This window comes from Nerophis ophidion, linkage group LG05 (assembly GCF_033978795.1).
Source record: "Nerophis ophidion isolate RoL-2023_Sa linkage group LG05, RoL_Noph_v1.0, whole genome shotgun sequence".
In the NCBI taxonomy this organism is placed as follows: Eukaryota; Metazoa; Chordata; class Actinopteri; order Syngnathiformes; family Syngnathidae; genus Nerophis; species Nerophis ophidion.
Genome location: NC_084615.1, coordinates 27,931,703 through 27,948,315, shown reverse-complemented (window position 1 = coordinate 27,948,315; position 16,613 = coordinate 27,931,703). Strand labels below are relative to the sequence as shown.

The window sequence follows — 16,613 nt, the reverse complement described above, 5'->3', positions numbered from 1 at the left end:
GAAGACATCAACCTATCGTGATAACAGAACATCAGCTGATTGAAGTTGCCCTGGCGTATTGACAAATTGGAAGATGCAGGCAGCTTCAAGGTACCCCATAGCTGCCACAAATGACTGGAGGATGCGGGCAGAGCGTGTAAGCTAAGGTTTTTATAGTTCATGACTAAATTGCAAGCTGGACAACATTGAAGACTGATGAATTTGAGGACAAATAGAAATCGACAATCACAGTGAAAAGTGTAAATTTGTTTTCGCTCGCAAGTGACCTGGCAGGGTCGTTGCTTCAAGATTCCCCTCGATGACAGTGCAGTGAAGACAAAACAAATTCCTTCACTGTCAACACCTGAGGAGCTGAACGCTGTTCGCCGAGCCTGCAAAGCGACTCCAGCCAGGCCTACAGACAAAACACACACACCATGGACCATTGATATATATGCACATGTACCCCAACCTCCACCCCACGCCTTTGCCACCGCTGAACTCCACTGGGGCGAGGAACGGCTGGAGCAGCACCAGAAGGGCAGCAACTTCGCCTCCGGAGGCCCCCCCTTCCCATCTTCTACTGTTGCAAGTTTAGTGGTTTCTGTGTCGTAACATGTGTATGTGTGCTTATCGTGGATATTAAGTTTTTTATTGCACCCGGTCTAAGATGTACTTTTTTTTTTTTTTTTTTTTTTTTACCAAACCCCCAGTCCACCCCTGTAAGTGGCATCCCATCAGCTTTCCTGTTCTGTCTCCCTGGACAATGTATGTCTGCTCTTGAATGGGTCTGTGCTGAAAATGAAATACCATTGTACTTGTACAATTACATTATAGCTTGTTCATTTCTTCATTCCCTATTTCCCCATTTCCAACATAAAAATATTTTCCGTATTTAAATTGTGGGTTTTACCCAACCATTTGATTCTGTTTTTCCTCTGCTCTCTTAGGCTTACAGACTGGAGCCGCTTATCTTAAAGCACTACAGTAACATTGCACCTGTTCAAATCAATTGGTAAGTCACATCTTGAAGTTGTGTTTTTGTCTAGTTAAATTGACAAATAGTGGGAAAATAGAGGGCTTCACGATGGCAGAGGGGTTAGTGCGTCTGCCTCACAATACGAAGGTCCTGCAGTCCTGGGTTCAATCCCAGGCTCGGGATCTTTCTGTGTGGAGTTTGCATGCTCTCCCCGTGAATGCGTGGGTTCCCTCCAGGTACTCCGGCTTCCTCCCACTTCCAAAGACATGCACCTGGGGATAGGTTGATTGGCGACACTAAATTGGCCCTAGTGTGTGAATGTGAGTGTGAATGTTGTCTGTCTATCTGTGTTGGCCCTGCGATGAGGTGGCGACTTGTCCAGGGTGTACCCCGCCTTCCGCCCGATTGTAGCTGAGATAGGCGCCAGCGGCCCCCACAACCCCAAAAGGGAATAAGCGGCAGAAAATGGATGGATGGAAAAATAGAATAGGCTAAATGTGTTGGTCGTCATTGTAACAGGTACAACCACATTGATGGTGTGTTCTCCTAAGGTGCCTTTAAAGGAGTATACAAGTATATCACTAGATAACAATACAAACGAGATGATTGGTTTTAAGTATAGTCTCAGTTAGTTGCAGAGTAATAGAAAAACAACACATGACATAAATATAAAGGTGATGGCAATTTAGAATCAACTACAGCTCTCTCGCATTAAAACTGTTTCTAAGCTACAGTATGTTTACACTGTAGGGTCTAATGCCCAATTCAGATTTTTATTAGGTCCTTTAATGTAATCTATTTGTGTCTAATGTAAATGAAATGCATCCATTAAGTCACCCGCATTTATGACTTCACATGCTCTCCAGCATGTTTGCAGAAGTAAAGAATTTTCAATTCATGTAGGTCTCAGTCATGGTGCGTCTTTGGCATTTCCAAAGATTTGTACAACCAGAAACAATATTTTCTTAACCAAATGATCTTACTGTCATTGACTAGAGCTGAGTCAACACGATGGAGTTTGCATTGACCACTTTGTCAATGTCTGTATGAACCTAAAATAAATTCCAAACGCCCGTTTATGATTTTTTTACTTTTGGCTGTGCGGCATACTCCCCCTCGACTCATCCAAGATGCATGGAGCTACCCTGACAAATCTGACATTCTGCGTATTTTGCAATCACCTTTACATTCATGTCATATCTTTTTTTTCTATCACTCTGCAACTAACTGATACTATACTTAAAACCAATAATCTCGTCTGTATTGTTATCTAGTGAAATACTTGTATACTCTTTTAAGGCACCTTGGGAGAACACACCCTCACACCTATTCTATTTTCCCAATATCGACCTTTTGTACTTGTGTGCCTCTGAGGCTGGAAGTGTAAACATTATATTGCACTTTAAATTTGGATCCAGTGTACACCATATGTAATAAAATGATTAAATAAACATACATACAAAATAATTGTTACACATTTACAAACAAACAACTGTTACACGTATACACTATATCAGGGGTCGGCAACCTTTACCACTCAAAGAGCCATTTTGACCCGTTTCACAAAATAAAGAAAACAATGGGAGCCACAAAACTCTTTTGAAATTTAAAATAAAATAAACGTGCATAGAGTTTTTTTTAACTTTGTGCTATGTATAAACCAGGGGTCTCAGACACACGGCCCACACCTTAATATGAAAATGTAATGATAATGGGGCCCGCAAGTTTTATATGAATGCCGCTTGACAGCTTCACACTTGTCAACCCTCCCGAATATTCCGAGAGACTATCAAATGTCAGATCAACTGTTCCTGCAAATGTTTGCAGGATCTCCCTTGATTAACAATAATAAGGGCATCCTATGAAGGCACTGCCTTTGGCGACCTCTACAACACGTTCAATCAGCTTGCCAGCCCTGTCACTTGTCGTAAGAGGCTTCTGCAGACACACGCCAACGATTGCAAGGCATACTTGTTTAACAGCCATACAGGTCACCTGAGGGTGCCCGTTTAAACAACTTTAACACTGTTACTAATATGCGCCACACTGTGAACCCACACCAAACAAGAATGACAAACACATTTTGGGAGAACATCGGCACTGTAACACATAAACACAAAAGAACAAATACCCAGAATCCCATGCATCCCTACTCTAACGGGCTAGAACAAAATCCCCCCACCCCCTCTGTGCGTCGGTTGAGTTGGGCAGGTTGGGGGGGGCTGTGTTTGATGCTAGCAGGGGTGTATAATGTAGCCCGGAAAAGTAGGGATGAATGGGGTTCTGGGTATTTGTTCTTTTGTGTTTATGTTGTGTTACAGTGCCGATGTTCTCCCAAAATGTGTTTGTCATTCTTGTTTGGTGTGGGTTCACAGTGTGGCGCATATTAGTAAGAGTGTTAAAGTTGTTTATATTACAACCCTCAGTGTAACCTGTATGGCTGTTGACTAAGTATACGTTGCAGTCGCTTTCGTGTATTAACAGAGGCTGAATATAAAATGTGACCAGTCGACACGCACATCGCGTGATGTAAAAGCGGGTGCGACGACATGTTGTAAAGGAAGTTAAAGGCATTGCCATCACTGCACACCCTCAGTATTGAAGTCCAGGTGAAAGTAGGAGAATGTTATCCCCGGGTGATTTCTGAGAGAGGAACTAAAATCTGAAAACCTTCCGGAACAATCATTGGGGTCTTCGATTTAGCAGCTGAGCCACATCAGAGTGATCAAAAAGCCGCATGCGGCTCCGGAGCCGCGGGTTGCCTGTCCCAGCACTATATAATTGGTATGCAACATGGTAATGGGTTGTACTGTTTTGGTTGTAATGTCTACTTTGACACTATTTCCACATTCTTCCATACATTCACACACCTAAACCACAACCCATTAGGAGCAAGGGTGAAGTGTCTTGCTCAAAGACACAACGGATGTGACTAGGATGGCGGAAGCCGGGGATCGAACCAGGAACCCACACGTTGCTGGCATGGCCGCTCTACAAACGGAGCCATACATATACAATACCCAATACAAACAATAGTTACACATATACACTGTATAATGGGATGGATATGATGAAAATACTTCTATTTATTCTCCAAGTAAGAAATTATGTGGTTGCAGTGCAGGTTTTTATAAACAGTAACAATAGTCAAATATAAAAAAATAAAATAAAAGTAGTAAATATTAATAAATAAGACATATTACACACTAACGATTGCACTATGTATAGAAACAAAAAAACAAAGCAATATATGTTTGCAACAGCTATTACATATCCAGTAAATGTACATCACTTTTTGTTCTGATTGTGTGTAAATGTGAGTGTTTGAGTGTTAATGTTGTCTATCGGTTGTCTATGATGTGGCGACTTGTCCAGGGTATATGCCGCCTTCCGCCCGAATGCAGCTGAGATGGGCTCCAGCCACCCCCACGACTCCGAGAGGGACAGCTGTAGAAAATGGATGGATGTATGTTAATATTCTTGTACATCGACAATAAAGAATCTTTGAAGTCTTTGAAGTTAACCGAGTCCTATTAGAATCTTTAGTTGCTGCCAATTTTTTTCCCATCCATCCATCTTCTTCCGCTCATCCGAGGTCGGGTCGCGGGGGCAGCAGCCTAAGCAGGGATGCCCAGACTTCCCTCTCCCCAGCCACTTCGTCTAGCTCTTCTCGGGGGATGCCGAGGCGTTCCGAGGCCAGCCGGGAGACATAGTCTTCCCAACGTGTCCTGGGTCTTCCCCGTGGCCTCCTACCAGTCGGACGTGCCCAAAACACCTCCCTAGGGAGGCGTTCGGGTGGCATCCTGACCAGAGGCCCGAACCACCTCATCTGGCTCCTCTCCATGTGGAGGAGTAGCGGCTTTACTTTGAGCTCCTCCCCGGATGACAGAGCTTCTCACCCTATCTCTCTTTTTTTCCCATTTTGATTAGAAAAAAAAAAAATCATGAAGGTATCAGTTGTGTCTTTGTGGACTTGCATGAAAATAATGTAAAATAATGGGTTTCCGGTCAAATTATAGGCTGATTTTTGTGACTGTTTTGTCCAGGTACAACACCGCGAGTCCTACGCCGTACGATCAAATCCGTCCCACGCTTCTTAACAAGGAAACGACAACTATATCAGATTCAGACAATCTTCCCAGCCCCTGCACCTCTCCACCCCAGGCCCGCCGTCACTATGGAGAGTCCATCACCAACCTGGGCAAAGCCAGCATCATGGGTAAGCACATTCCAGGTTAAACATGAGCGTTACGTCAACTTTTTTAAGGCTTGCCATCTGGATTTTACTGCAAACAAACCTTTGGTGAGAGGTTGGGCACCCTCTGCATTGCTCATCAGCTAAAATATGAAGATACAGGTGATGGAATTCCTGCTGGGCATTGCTGCCTGACGCACCTCCTCCAGTGCCTTTGACAGGTGTGCTGTGACACCCCACTGAACACCTCAGTGGGCATAAATGGGTCATCAGCTGGGGACCACCATTCATTCACGTTTCGCTCCTTTAACCCCAGAACGTCTCATGGTGGCGGAGCGATGGCAGGGATGTCTCTCTGCCACCCCCTGCTGATGCCCTAGGTGTTTGCACCCCAACTTTTATTGTTCCTCCTTAGCCACAGCCAGAAGCTGCCTTTGTCCGCCTCCTCCGCCAGCTCTTTCATGGCTTTCCGATGCCCCGCTCCTGTGCATCCAATGTCTCGGAGAAGGCGGGCAGTTGAGGAACCAACGAAGCCCCTACACCCCACTTCCACAGGGAAGATGATGGCTCTCCAGCCAGCCTCCCTGCACTCTGCTGCCAGGTCAGAGTACTTGGCTCGCTTCCGCTCATAAGCAGCCTCCAACCCTCCCTCCCATGGGACAGTGAGCTCGACCAGAAGAACCGTCTTGCAAGCCTCTGACCAGAAGACCAGGTCTGGCCGTAGCGATGTTTCGACGATCTCCCTGGGGAACTGGAGCTGCTCCCCCAGGTCAACCCTCATGCTCCACTCATTTCCTGGTGAGAGAAGTCTCGCTGTAGATCTCTGGTGGAGGGGTTTGGCACCCTCTCCAGCCCTTGCGAACTGGATCCGATGTTTGGCTGGAACGGAAGGTCTGCTATTCGCCTCCTTTCTGCAGGTCTCTGACACCTCTGCCAGCTTCCTCAAGACTTGGTCGTGTCGCCATCTATAGCGGCCTTGCGATAACGCTGTCATGCAGCCTGACAGGATGTGCTGGAGGTTTGCATTGATGGTGTTGCAGAGGGGACAGGTCTCCTCGGCACCAAACCATTGGTGGAGGTTTCGGGGACAAGGCAAGGTGTCATAAGTTGCTCTGATCAGGAAGCTGAGCCTGGCTTGGGGGATCTTCCACAGGTCAGACCAGGAAATCAACCTGTCTGTGAGACCTTCCCACGATGTCCAATGACCTTGCTGGCCCTGGGACACTGCTTTGATGTTTAGGCGTTCCTGCTCAGTTCTTGCCACTTCTGCCACCACCATGGCGCTCCGGTCTTTTTTGGAAGCTTTTGACCAGAACAAGGGAGCCTTGCCACTACCAAGGCCTGCTCTGCCTTCCTGAACTCTGCCGACCACTTCACGGTGCTTCAGCCTGCAGATTGCCGTGTCGACCTCTTCTTGGGCTTTCCACTTTCTCCCTGTTCTTATCTGGGCGCCCGCTGCTCTCACCAGCTGGTCAGTGGATTCCCTCAGCTCCAGCACCAGCCGAGCCTTCTCCTGCTTGTATCCCAGGCTGATGGATCGCAGTGGTAGTTGAAGCGAGTTCCTACCAAAGAGGCCTACGTCTGAGAGGCACCTTGGTAGTCCCAGCCACTTTCTGATGAACGAGTTTGCCAGTCCATCCATCTTGCTTACCACTGAGGAGGGGATTTCGCTCATCTTCAGTGGCCACATCACCCTTGGGTACAGAATGAACTGGTAACACCATACCTTGTACTTCCCAGGGAGTTGGCTTTGGTTGATCTTGGCCAGGCCATCTGCAAGCTGCTTCCTCACCGTCTCCCCCATCTGCCTGTCAGAGAGCTCTGCTGTGTAGGTGCGACCCAGGCTACGAAGAGGTTGATCTGCCAGCAATGGGATGTTCTCACCGCCTGCGACAAAGATGACGATCACTTCTGACTCCTTTCCTGATCGACAGACTACGTGATTTGGAGGGTTTGATCTTCATCCTCGCCCAACCCACAAGCTCGTCGATCCTCTTCAGCAGTCTTGTTGTACATGCTGCTGTCTGAAGTATGGTGGTGATATCATCCATGTAGCCTCTCACTGCTGGTAGCCTCTTTCCGGAAAGCAGTTTCACTCCTCCGACCATCTTCCTAGCCCCTATGAGGATGATCTTGAAGGCTGCAACGAACAGGATGGGCAAGATTGAACATCCCATGGCGATGCCTACTTCCAGCTGTTGCCAGCCTGTTGTGAAGTCCTGATGAGTGCAGCACAACTGGAGGTCTCCAAAGTACTTGGCTACCAGGGCTCTGATGGAGACTGGTACATGGAAGAAGTCCAGGGCAAACTCGATGAGTTGGTGGGGGACAGACCCGTATGCGTTGGCAAGGTCCAACCACACGACATGCAGGTCACCTCTCTCTCTCTTCGCCCTTTGGAGCTGCTCCCATATTACTGCAGAGTGTTCCACACAGCCTGGGAAGCCTGGCACGCCTGCCTTCTGGCAGCTGGTGTCAATGTACCCGTTGCTTGTGAGGTAGCTGGTCAACCTCTTGGCCAGGATGGAGAAGAAAATCTTTCCCTCGACATTTAGGAGGGAGATGCTCCTGAACTGGCTGATCGTACTGGAGTTCTGCTCCTTTGGGATGAAAACTGTAACTGCTCTTTGCCATTCTGAAGGGATGACTTGTTTTTTCCAGGCCACTCTCAGCAGGTTCCAGAGATGTTTCAGGACCCCTGGGCAGTACTTATACAGCTTGTATGGTATTCCATTGGGGCCTGGGGCTGAGGCAGCTCTTGCTTTCCGGACAACCTCTGCCACCTCGCTGAGTTTGGGGAGGACAGCATTAAAGAGGAAGGCTGGGGGAGCTGGGCGAGGAACATAACCAGGGGGTCCCAGCGGAGTTGACTTTACTGGGTCACTGTACTGTCCCTTGATGTAATTTTCCAGCTCAGGTTTGGTAATAACCAGCTTTCCGCTTCTCTTGTCCTCTAACAGCTGTCTGGCATGCTTGAAGGGATTTTTGAAGAAGTTGCTCCTCTCTTTCTCCTTCCGCCTTCTGCGTTTGCAAATGCGCTCAGCCCTCCGTAGGCCGGCAAGATCTTTCCTCACCTCATCCCACAGTGGCTTCAGGCCCTCCTTTTCCTCCTTGCTTGCCTTCCTCCACTGTTTCCGGAGTTGACGCCGCCTCTTCACCAACTGCTTGATTTCTCTCTCTGTCCTTCCTTTCTGCCTTCAGCAGCTACTCCAAATCTGCCTCTGCATTCGTCGTACAGGATATCTCCAATGCGGTTCAGCTTGGTTTCTACCTGGCCACGCAATGAGTGCTCCAGGATAAGGCTGAGGTCCTTGTCCAGCTTCTGCCAGACCGCAACTTTGTTTGCTTTAGGCCATTTGACCAGCTGCCTCCTTCCAGGTTCTTTCCTCTCTGTTCTCTGGCTTTGCTCCTGGTTGTTGGGGTTGCTTTGTGTTCTGTGTGCGTCTTCGTCAGTGCCACTCTCAGAGGCATTGGTGTCCACCAAGGGCCCTCCTGTGTCCTCCGCCTGCCTTTCCTCAGCAACGGTGGATCCCTCAGCACTGTGGTTTGCCACCTGGCTTTGGGTTCCTCTTGTCTGACCTGCGGTTGCAGTGCAATGTTGCTGATGGCCTCCCTCTTTGCACTTCTTCCTTCCCTGATGGATACACAAACCCCTGAAGGTGGTCACCTTCTCCCACCCACACCTGCATCTTCTCATGATCCTATACTCTTTGTCGGTGTCCGTTCCAGTCGTTATCAAGAAATCCGTCTGATTTGGCCCTTCTTCCACCCCGCCTCTCGGAGGGCCATCGGGTTGTTTTTCCTTATTTGTCTTCGTAGTAAGTTTAGCAGTACATTTAAACAAACAAGCATTCACACTAATGGATAATATACATCATGGGGGTCAAACCTAAGGCCCTGAAGGGAACACAAAAAACAGTGGTTCCATTTTTTTTATTTACACCAATATGCTGTTGTGAGTTGCTAGTTTTATCTACATTTTGTTTTTAACAGTGTGCATCAAATAAATATAATAATTACATGCATAGGTAATTGGCTAACAATAGCATGAGACAAATCTTATTTTTATATTGATATATTAATCACTGTTACAAGCGATACTCTAAGGACAGATAACTGCTATGTGACCCTCAATAAAAACGAGTTTTGCACCCGTGATATACATGATACCGTTAACATTACATGCTCATTTTGGTATGGGCGAGGATGCTGGAATATTTGTAAAAAAAAATCACAAGTAAACTACAATGATTTGACATAATTCTAACCTTGATCCTTACTCTAAATGTTGTTTTCAAGATGACAGTTGATACCGTACAGAATATTGGACTTGGTATTTTCAACACTTTACCTTCATCATACCTTCTGCTTTTCAGGGGCTGCGAGTCTTGGAAAGGGTATTGGGGGAATCCTGTTCTCCCGCTTTTCTCGATCCAGCGGACAGGTGGGCGCAGTCGAGGAGGAGTCGTCAGATATCGAGGGTGGAGCCATTGAAGGCGAAAACGCATCTTCAGAAGAGAAGTCAATCGTGGGCGAAAGTGATGAAAAGGAAAAACCAGTGGAGGAGGAGCCCGGTGTAGTGGAGCAGGCCATGTCACAATCCACTTCAGTAGTCATTGACCACACCTCATGTAAGTCCAAAAGACCCCTCCACAGTATTTTTTTTTTTTAGAACAGTTTAGTGTTCAGTAACGACTATTAAAGATGTCTATGAATGTTGTCATTCATCCAGGTCATTGTAATATCAGGGCATTTAATCAATCACAACTTGTTTGGATTGTCTTAGAAGACTCCTCAAGTAGGCTTCATCAGTTCATGCTCAAAGACTTAGATTGGTCAGATCTGGTCTCAGACAAATATTGGACAGATTTCACCAATCTGGTGAAGCCTACTTAGATGAAAAGCAAAACATCTTTTGAGACAAACCAAACAGTCAAGTTACGATCGATTGAATGCCCTGAGAAGAATGTTAAAGAATTGATCGAACAACACCTGCCGCACTTAAAGACAAAAACTTTCAGGCAGGGCACACCAGGCTTACTCTTAGAAGACAGTTACTTGTTACTTGTTACTTAACACCTGTACTCATGATGCATGAAGGTGATTTGTCTTGGAAGGATGTCCAAAAGATCCCAGGTAGCCTGGAATACTCTGGTTACTTCCTCAAACGCAGTCCAAATCTGGTTCCCCAAGATGAAAATGTGTACGCTACTGTTCAAAAAGCCCAAAACAAGAACGAAACAAAAAGTGAAAAGCAGTTTTATAGTGAGCGCCATGTCCAAAGATCACACTGACTACGTTTCCGTGCTCTAAATTTTTCTGATTCCTCAAACAGTTTTGTTGTTGTTGTATTTTTACACCTACATGTGAAGCCCCAATAACCTAACTTGAAAATAAAAATAAAAAAGGGAAAACATTACGAACATTTCAGCACAATCCTATTCAAGAGCTGACAAACATTACAGGGAGACAGAACAGGATCGCTGACGGGTCAACCAACTTCCGGCGGCCCTTACAATAAAGGTGAGAAATAGGTAAACGTGGGGCGGGGTGTGAGAAAAAAAAAATCAGTCTAAGCCTGTGGTCCTGGAGAGGGGGTCCAGACTGAGGCCAAGGGGAAAAAACTCACGGCCATAGCAAACATAAACATGTGTAAGAGGGAAACATCAAATAAAATTAAAGACATTAAAAGAGCAGAGCAGATGCAACCAGTAACTTGTACACAGCCACAAAAGTAAAAAAAAATGTAATAAAAAATCATATACACTGTGGTGACCTCTGCGGTGTTCCACGTCGTCGGCTGGAGTGGGGGGAGCATTGCCAGAGACCTATAGAGCCGACTCCACCCTTCGCCGCCCACCAACTCTCGGCCAGTGTCCAGTCTGCATGGATAAGCGATGATGCGTCCAAGAGACACTGTGAAGCTTGTCTGTCCCGGCGCTCAGCGCCAGCTCTGCAACCCTGTCTCTTCATCCGCATCTCCTCCAGTCTTTCTAAATGGACTCTGGTGTGGCAGAGACCCAGCAGCTGGTCTCCATGGCCAAACGCTCCCAAGAGGCAGATCCAGAAGTTCACAAAAAAGCACTGCAGAAGTCACAAAAGTGCCACCCCTTATCACACAGTCCCAAAGGGTCCTGAGCCAAAAGGCAAAAAAAACAAAAAACTGATGAAAACAAGAGGGAAACATCAGGAACCCAAAAGGATGTCACAAAAGCACAGAGCTCCTGCCAACAGCAGCCACTACAGCGGCACCATCTTGGGAAAAAAATTATCTGACAATTGCTTGTATTCCGACAAGTGATTTCTTCCCGGTAGTGAAAAATAGCGGTCAACCAAGATAAGATGGCTGTTGGGTTATAATCCGCACATTGAGACTGACGCATGTGCGATAGGAAGGGTCCCCTCTGGCAGCACTCACCCATTTGAGAGATCTAGTTTCCAATTCCATAATCCAGGTGTGTTTGTACGATTTCTCAAAAGCCAAACCTGATCAGATTAATGTGTTTCCACGGGTTGTAGGATGCTTCTTTAGAGCAGAACTATTTGAGAAATCAGACTAATTTGATTTTAGCATGACCAAACAGTCAAACAAGTGGTTAGTTTTTGGAGGCAATTAAGATCTTTGTTCTGGATTTTTAAAAGGCTTCCTGACTCTTGGGAGATACGGCCTACGAGTGATTTTCTTGTCAATAATATGCCTATTCATCAAAATCTGCTGTTCATTGCTAGTTGATGGGACTATTCAGCAAATTGGTTTTTTTTCTGTTTCAATGATGGTCCCTTACATTGTTTTATGAAAATTGTTTAATTTTTGTTCAATGAATGTTGTGTGTTGGCCCTGTGATGAAGTGACGATTGTTCTAGGGTGTACCCTGCCTACCACCCAAATGCAGCTGAGATAGGCTCCAGCACCCACCCCAACCCCAAAGGGGACAAGCGGTAGAAAATGGATGGATGGATGGATGGATAATAATTCATTCTTATGAATTTCTAATCGTTGTGTTTCAGTGGAACTGGAGCGGCGCATTGACTTTGAACTACGCGAGGGCTTAGTGGAGAGCCGTTATTGGTCAGCTGTGACGTCACACACGGCCTATTGGTGTTCTTATGATGTGGCGCTCTTCCTCCTCACTTTTATGTACCGACCTCAGGAGCCTCCTGACACTGCAGAGAACACAGACTCATTATAGCACACATGTACAAATGGCACGTCCTGTTCTTTCACTTTCTATTTCCAAAGTTTTTCATTACAAAAATAGTTAAAATATAAATGCTATTTTATGTACTATTTCTAGTGTGAACTGTTGATATACTATACATCTTAATTTGATTGTAAATACTCAACTTCAACATTGCTACTTAACTGCAGTTTGACTTAATTTTAACAAGCTTCATTTACATCAAATGATAATGAGGTTTTAAGACAAATTAACACAACACCTTTCATTGAACAGATGAGCTGTGCCCAAAACGTAGTTTCCTACGACAACCGCTCACTTGGTGAGATGTTTGTCATCAAGTGGCCTGGACGCCTTTGTTTGCAGAGAAATGTTGAATGTGAGTCCAACAACATCATCGCTCTGTCTCACATGAAGGTGCAAACAACCTGCTTTGGGTACAGGAAACTTTCACTCCAGTGAGAGACTGATAAACGAGGGGCGCGTAACGTCGAATCTTGGGTGAGTACCCCTTCGCCTCAGCCAGAACATTGTGACAATGATCAGAGACACATGGCTAAGGCATTGGAAGAGTTTCTCAAAAAGGAGCACATCAGGATCTTGGCATTGCCTCGCAAGTGTTTGGACCTAATCCCATTTTTTGGGATCTTCAACTTTGAATTGCCAAGGAACAGCCGCTATATATCAGGATTTCAGGAATAAACTTATAGAGGAATGGACAAAGAGATTTGTGCAAGCACAATAGATGTCTCACCTCTGGTCTTGCCAACAAGTAGTTCAACACCAAGTACTAAACAAAGTTTTGTACTGGAATGAAATACTCCTAAATATTTTGCAAACCATTAAGGGCCAAAAAGGACTATTCCTTATTGTGATTACTGTAACTTGTACAAGTAAATGACTCAATCTGTACATTTAGCTTTGTTTGTTTTACATGTTCTCCATTGCAGGATTTGTCTGATAGTTGCCAATGAAATTGTATGTATAAATATGTGTAGGATAAAGTTGAATTAGGAAACATTACACTGGGCGTCTGCAAGGTCAAACCTTAGTGTGCCAGTTTAAAAATTTAACAAACTGCACGGTGGAGGAAAGCCAGCAGCTTAAAAAGTAAGTCAGCTCCATCATTTGCCTGATTCCAATGCACTTTTTCTATAGCAGGTGGGAAAGTGGTGACTATCAGTTTTCTGGCATGTTTGATGTTGGAACTGCCAAATGCAGAGACTTGGTCAATTATGAACAACAATGAAGGTTTTTCAAAATGGCTCCTCATATCCAGTCAGATCCATTCTCCTTAATATGTCTCCAACCTAGAATTTGGTACTTCCTGTCAGAGGCAAACCTGTAGCAGTCATGTACACACCCAGCTGTGAAACCAGCAAAGCAACATATGTATTACCAATGCCTTGTCCGTACCTTTAACACTTTAGACCTCTGAAGTACAGGATAGGGTTATACACTTGCTTTTACTGTATATTTGACCTTAAAAACTCTTAATTTTTGTTTTTATTTGTAGTACAACATCACGTGTGTGATTGTAGTTGTTTTTTTCTTAAAGGCCTACTGAAACCCACTACGACCAACCACGCAGTCTGATAGTTTATATATCAATGATGAAATCTTAACATTGCAACACATGCCAATACGGCCGGTTTAGTTTACTAAATTACAATTTTAAATTTCCCGCTGAGTTTCCTGTTGTAAACGTCGCGGAATGATGACGCGTATGATGACGCGTGTTTGTGACGTTATTGGTTGGAGGGGACATATTAGCCCAGCACCACTTACGGCTAAAAGTCGTCTCCTTTCATCGCGCAATTACACAGTATTTTGGACATCTGTGTTGTTGAATCTTTTGAAATTTGTTTAATTAATAATGGAGAAGTCAAAGTAGAAAGATGGAGGTGGGAAGCATTTAGCTTTTAGCCACACAAACACACGGTGTTTCCTTGTTTAAAATTCCCAGAGGTGAAGCTTTACTATGGATCAGAGCGGTCAAGCGAACATGGATCCCGACCACATGTGAACCGGCAGTTTTCGGTGAGATAATTGTGGTAAAAAGTTGCCTCTTACCAGAGATCAGCGGAGTTTCTGTCCTGCTGCAGCTTCGTGACTTCCCTGGCGTCAGCACACCCGTGGACACACCCCTCCGACTATCAGGTACTATTTAACTCACTAAAACACTAGCAACACAATAGAAAGATAAGGGATTTCCCAGAATTATCATAGTAAATGTGTCTAAAAACATCTGAATCGCTCCCAATGCAATCGCCTTTTTTTTAAACTTTATTATTTTATTTTTTTTAATTTTTTTTTTAGTCCTTCACTCTAAATTTCCTCATCCACGAATCCTTCATCCTCGCTCAAATTAATGGGGAAATTGTCGCTTTATCGGTCCAAATAGCTCTTGCTGCTGGAGGCTCACATTATAAACAATGTGAGGATGTGAGGAGCCCTCACACCGGTGACGTCACGCGCACATCGTCTGCTACTTCCGGTACAGGCAAGGCTTTTTTACTAGCGACCAAAAGTTGCAAACTTTTATCGTCGATGTTTTCTACTAAATCCTTTCAGAAAAAATATGGCAATATTGCAAAATGATCAATTATGACACATGGAATGGACCTGCTATCCCCGTTTAAATAAGAAAATCTCATTTCAGTAGGCCTTTAACACACTGTCTGAAACCAACTAAAATCCTAAAATCCGAGTAAAGTTTTTACATGTGTGTCAAACTCTTCTTTTGAACGGTTCATATCATGATATTTTTGTCCACATTTAAAACACTTGTGGTCTACATACAGTGCAAGTATTCAGAGCGCTTCACTTTTCCACATTTAATGTTACAGCCCTATTCCAAAATGAAAAAAAAAAATTAATTGTGTTTGTTTGTGACCGTACACACAATACCCCATAACGACAATGTGTTTCTTTTTTGCAAATGTGTTAAAAATAAAAAAATCACAAATATCACAACTTTTTCTCAATACTTTGTCGATGCACCTTTTGCAGCAATTACAGCCTTAAGACTTTTAGAATAAGATGCCACAAGCTTGGCACACCTATCTTTGGACAGTTTTGCCCATTCCTCTTTGCAGCACCTCTTAAGCTCCATCATGTTGGATTGGAAGCATTAGTTTTCATCCAGGATGTCTCTGTACATTGCTCTGAGTAATTCAGGCAGGTCTTGTCATCCTCGTCCGGACAGAAGGGTGACACAGCAGTCCGGCTGGGTCAAAAGAGACGTCGGAGATGCTTAACTGAACTAAAAGTTGCTTTATTACAAGCGAGCGTCCTTATACAGGACAGCAGTTTCTGGAGGAGGTCAGGTCAAGAAAATGAGGCACTCCTAACTTGGAGGAGTCGAACCACAGTCTTATATTCCGCTGTCTGGGTGTTTGTTAATTCAGGAGAGTACATCCTGACCATGTAAGTAGATGTGTGTGTATAGGAGACTGGGAAGACAACAGATGTGTACCATAACTTGTAGGTTGACGTTAGATAAACTCTATCCTGAAAACCTCTAAACTGACCAGCAAGCATGTAAAGACTTCATCCAACAATACAAAACTTCCCTCAACATAAGCCCAGTCCACTTACTATTCCAATATCATCCATTTTAACTCCTCAAACCTGTGGGCTCTGTTCAGTACATTAAACCCTCTCCTCAAACCCATCAACAACTTCACATCGTCCTTCACCACAAAAATTGCAATTCATTCCTGTCATTCCTTAAAACTAAAATGAAAACCATCTACAGCACCTTGACCTCCAACCATCACACTTAATGATAAATCATCTGTTCCGCCTCTCCTCAACCCTCAGCTTCTAACACATTTTCCACCAATGTCCCAATCTGATATGGTTAATCTCATAAAAAGATCCAAACACTCCACTTGTGCACATGATCCTATTCTCACATCACTTGTAAAAGGTTGCCTCCCTTCCATCACTCCACTGATTACTGATATTAGCTTTTCCCTCACTTCTGGTTTTGTTCACCCTTCATTCAAAACTGCCTCAGTAACCCGCATCCTCAAAAAAACCTGGACTTGACACTTGACACTGAAACCATTAGCAACTTCCAGTCCATCTCCGACCTCCCTTTTCTGTCAAAAATATTGGAGCATGCATTGGCAAGCCACTTAACAACTCACCTCAACATCTAAAACAGTCTGGCTTGTGTTCCCAACTCAGCACTGAAAGTGCCCACAACAGAGTCACAAATGACCTCCTCCTCGCATCTGTTTAGGCCACCTCAATCTTTTTATTCTTCTGGATC

At 44.7% G+C, this 16,613-nt stretch overlaps 1 protein-coding gene across 2 annotated transcripts in view; it reads left to right on the top strand.

The window, feature by feature from the left end:
- ddhd1b (DDHD domain containing 1b) overlaps positions 1-15,288 on the top strand; it is a 35,877-nt gene extending 20,589 nt beyond the window's left edge. The window contains exons 10-14 of one of the 2 annotated variants that reach the window (XR_009806782.1): positions 930-994; positions 5,005-5,177; positions 9,530-9,784; positions 12,162-12,710; positions 12,775-15,288. Coding sequence is in view for 1 of the 2 variants with exons in the window: in XM_061900423.1 (XP_061756407.1) it covers positions 930-994; positions 5,005-5,177; positions 9,530-9,784; positions 12,162-12,343 (675 nt within the window). In the remaining variant the exon portion in view is untranslated. Of the gene's footprint in view, positions 1-929; positions 995-5,004; positions 5,178-9,529; positions 9,785-12,161 lie in introns of both variants that reach the window. The other variant, XM_061900423.1, reaches the window with a different exon arrangement.
- Positions 15,289-16,613: the final 1,325 nt, after the last annotated feature.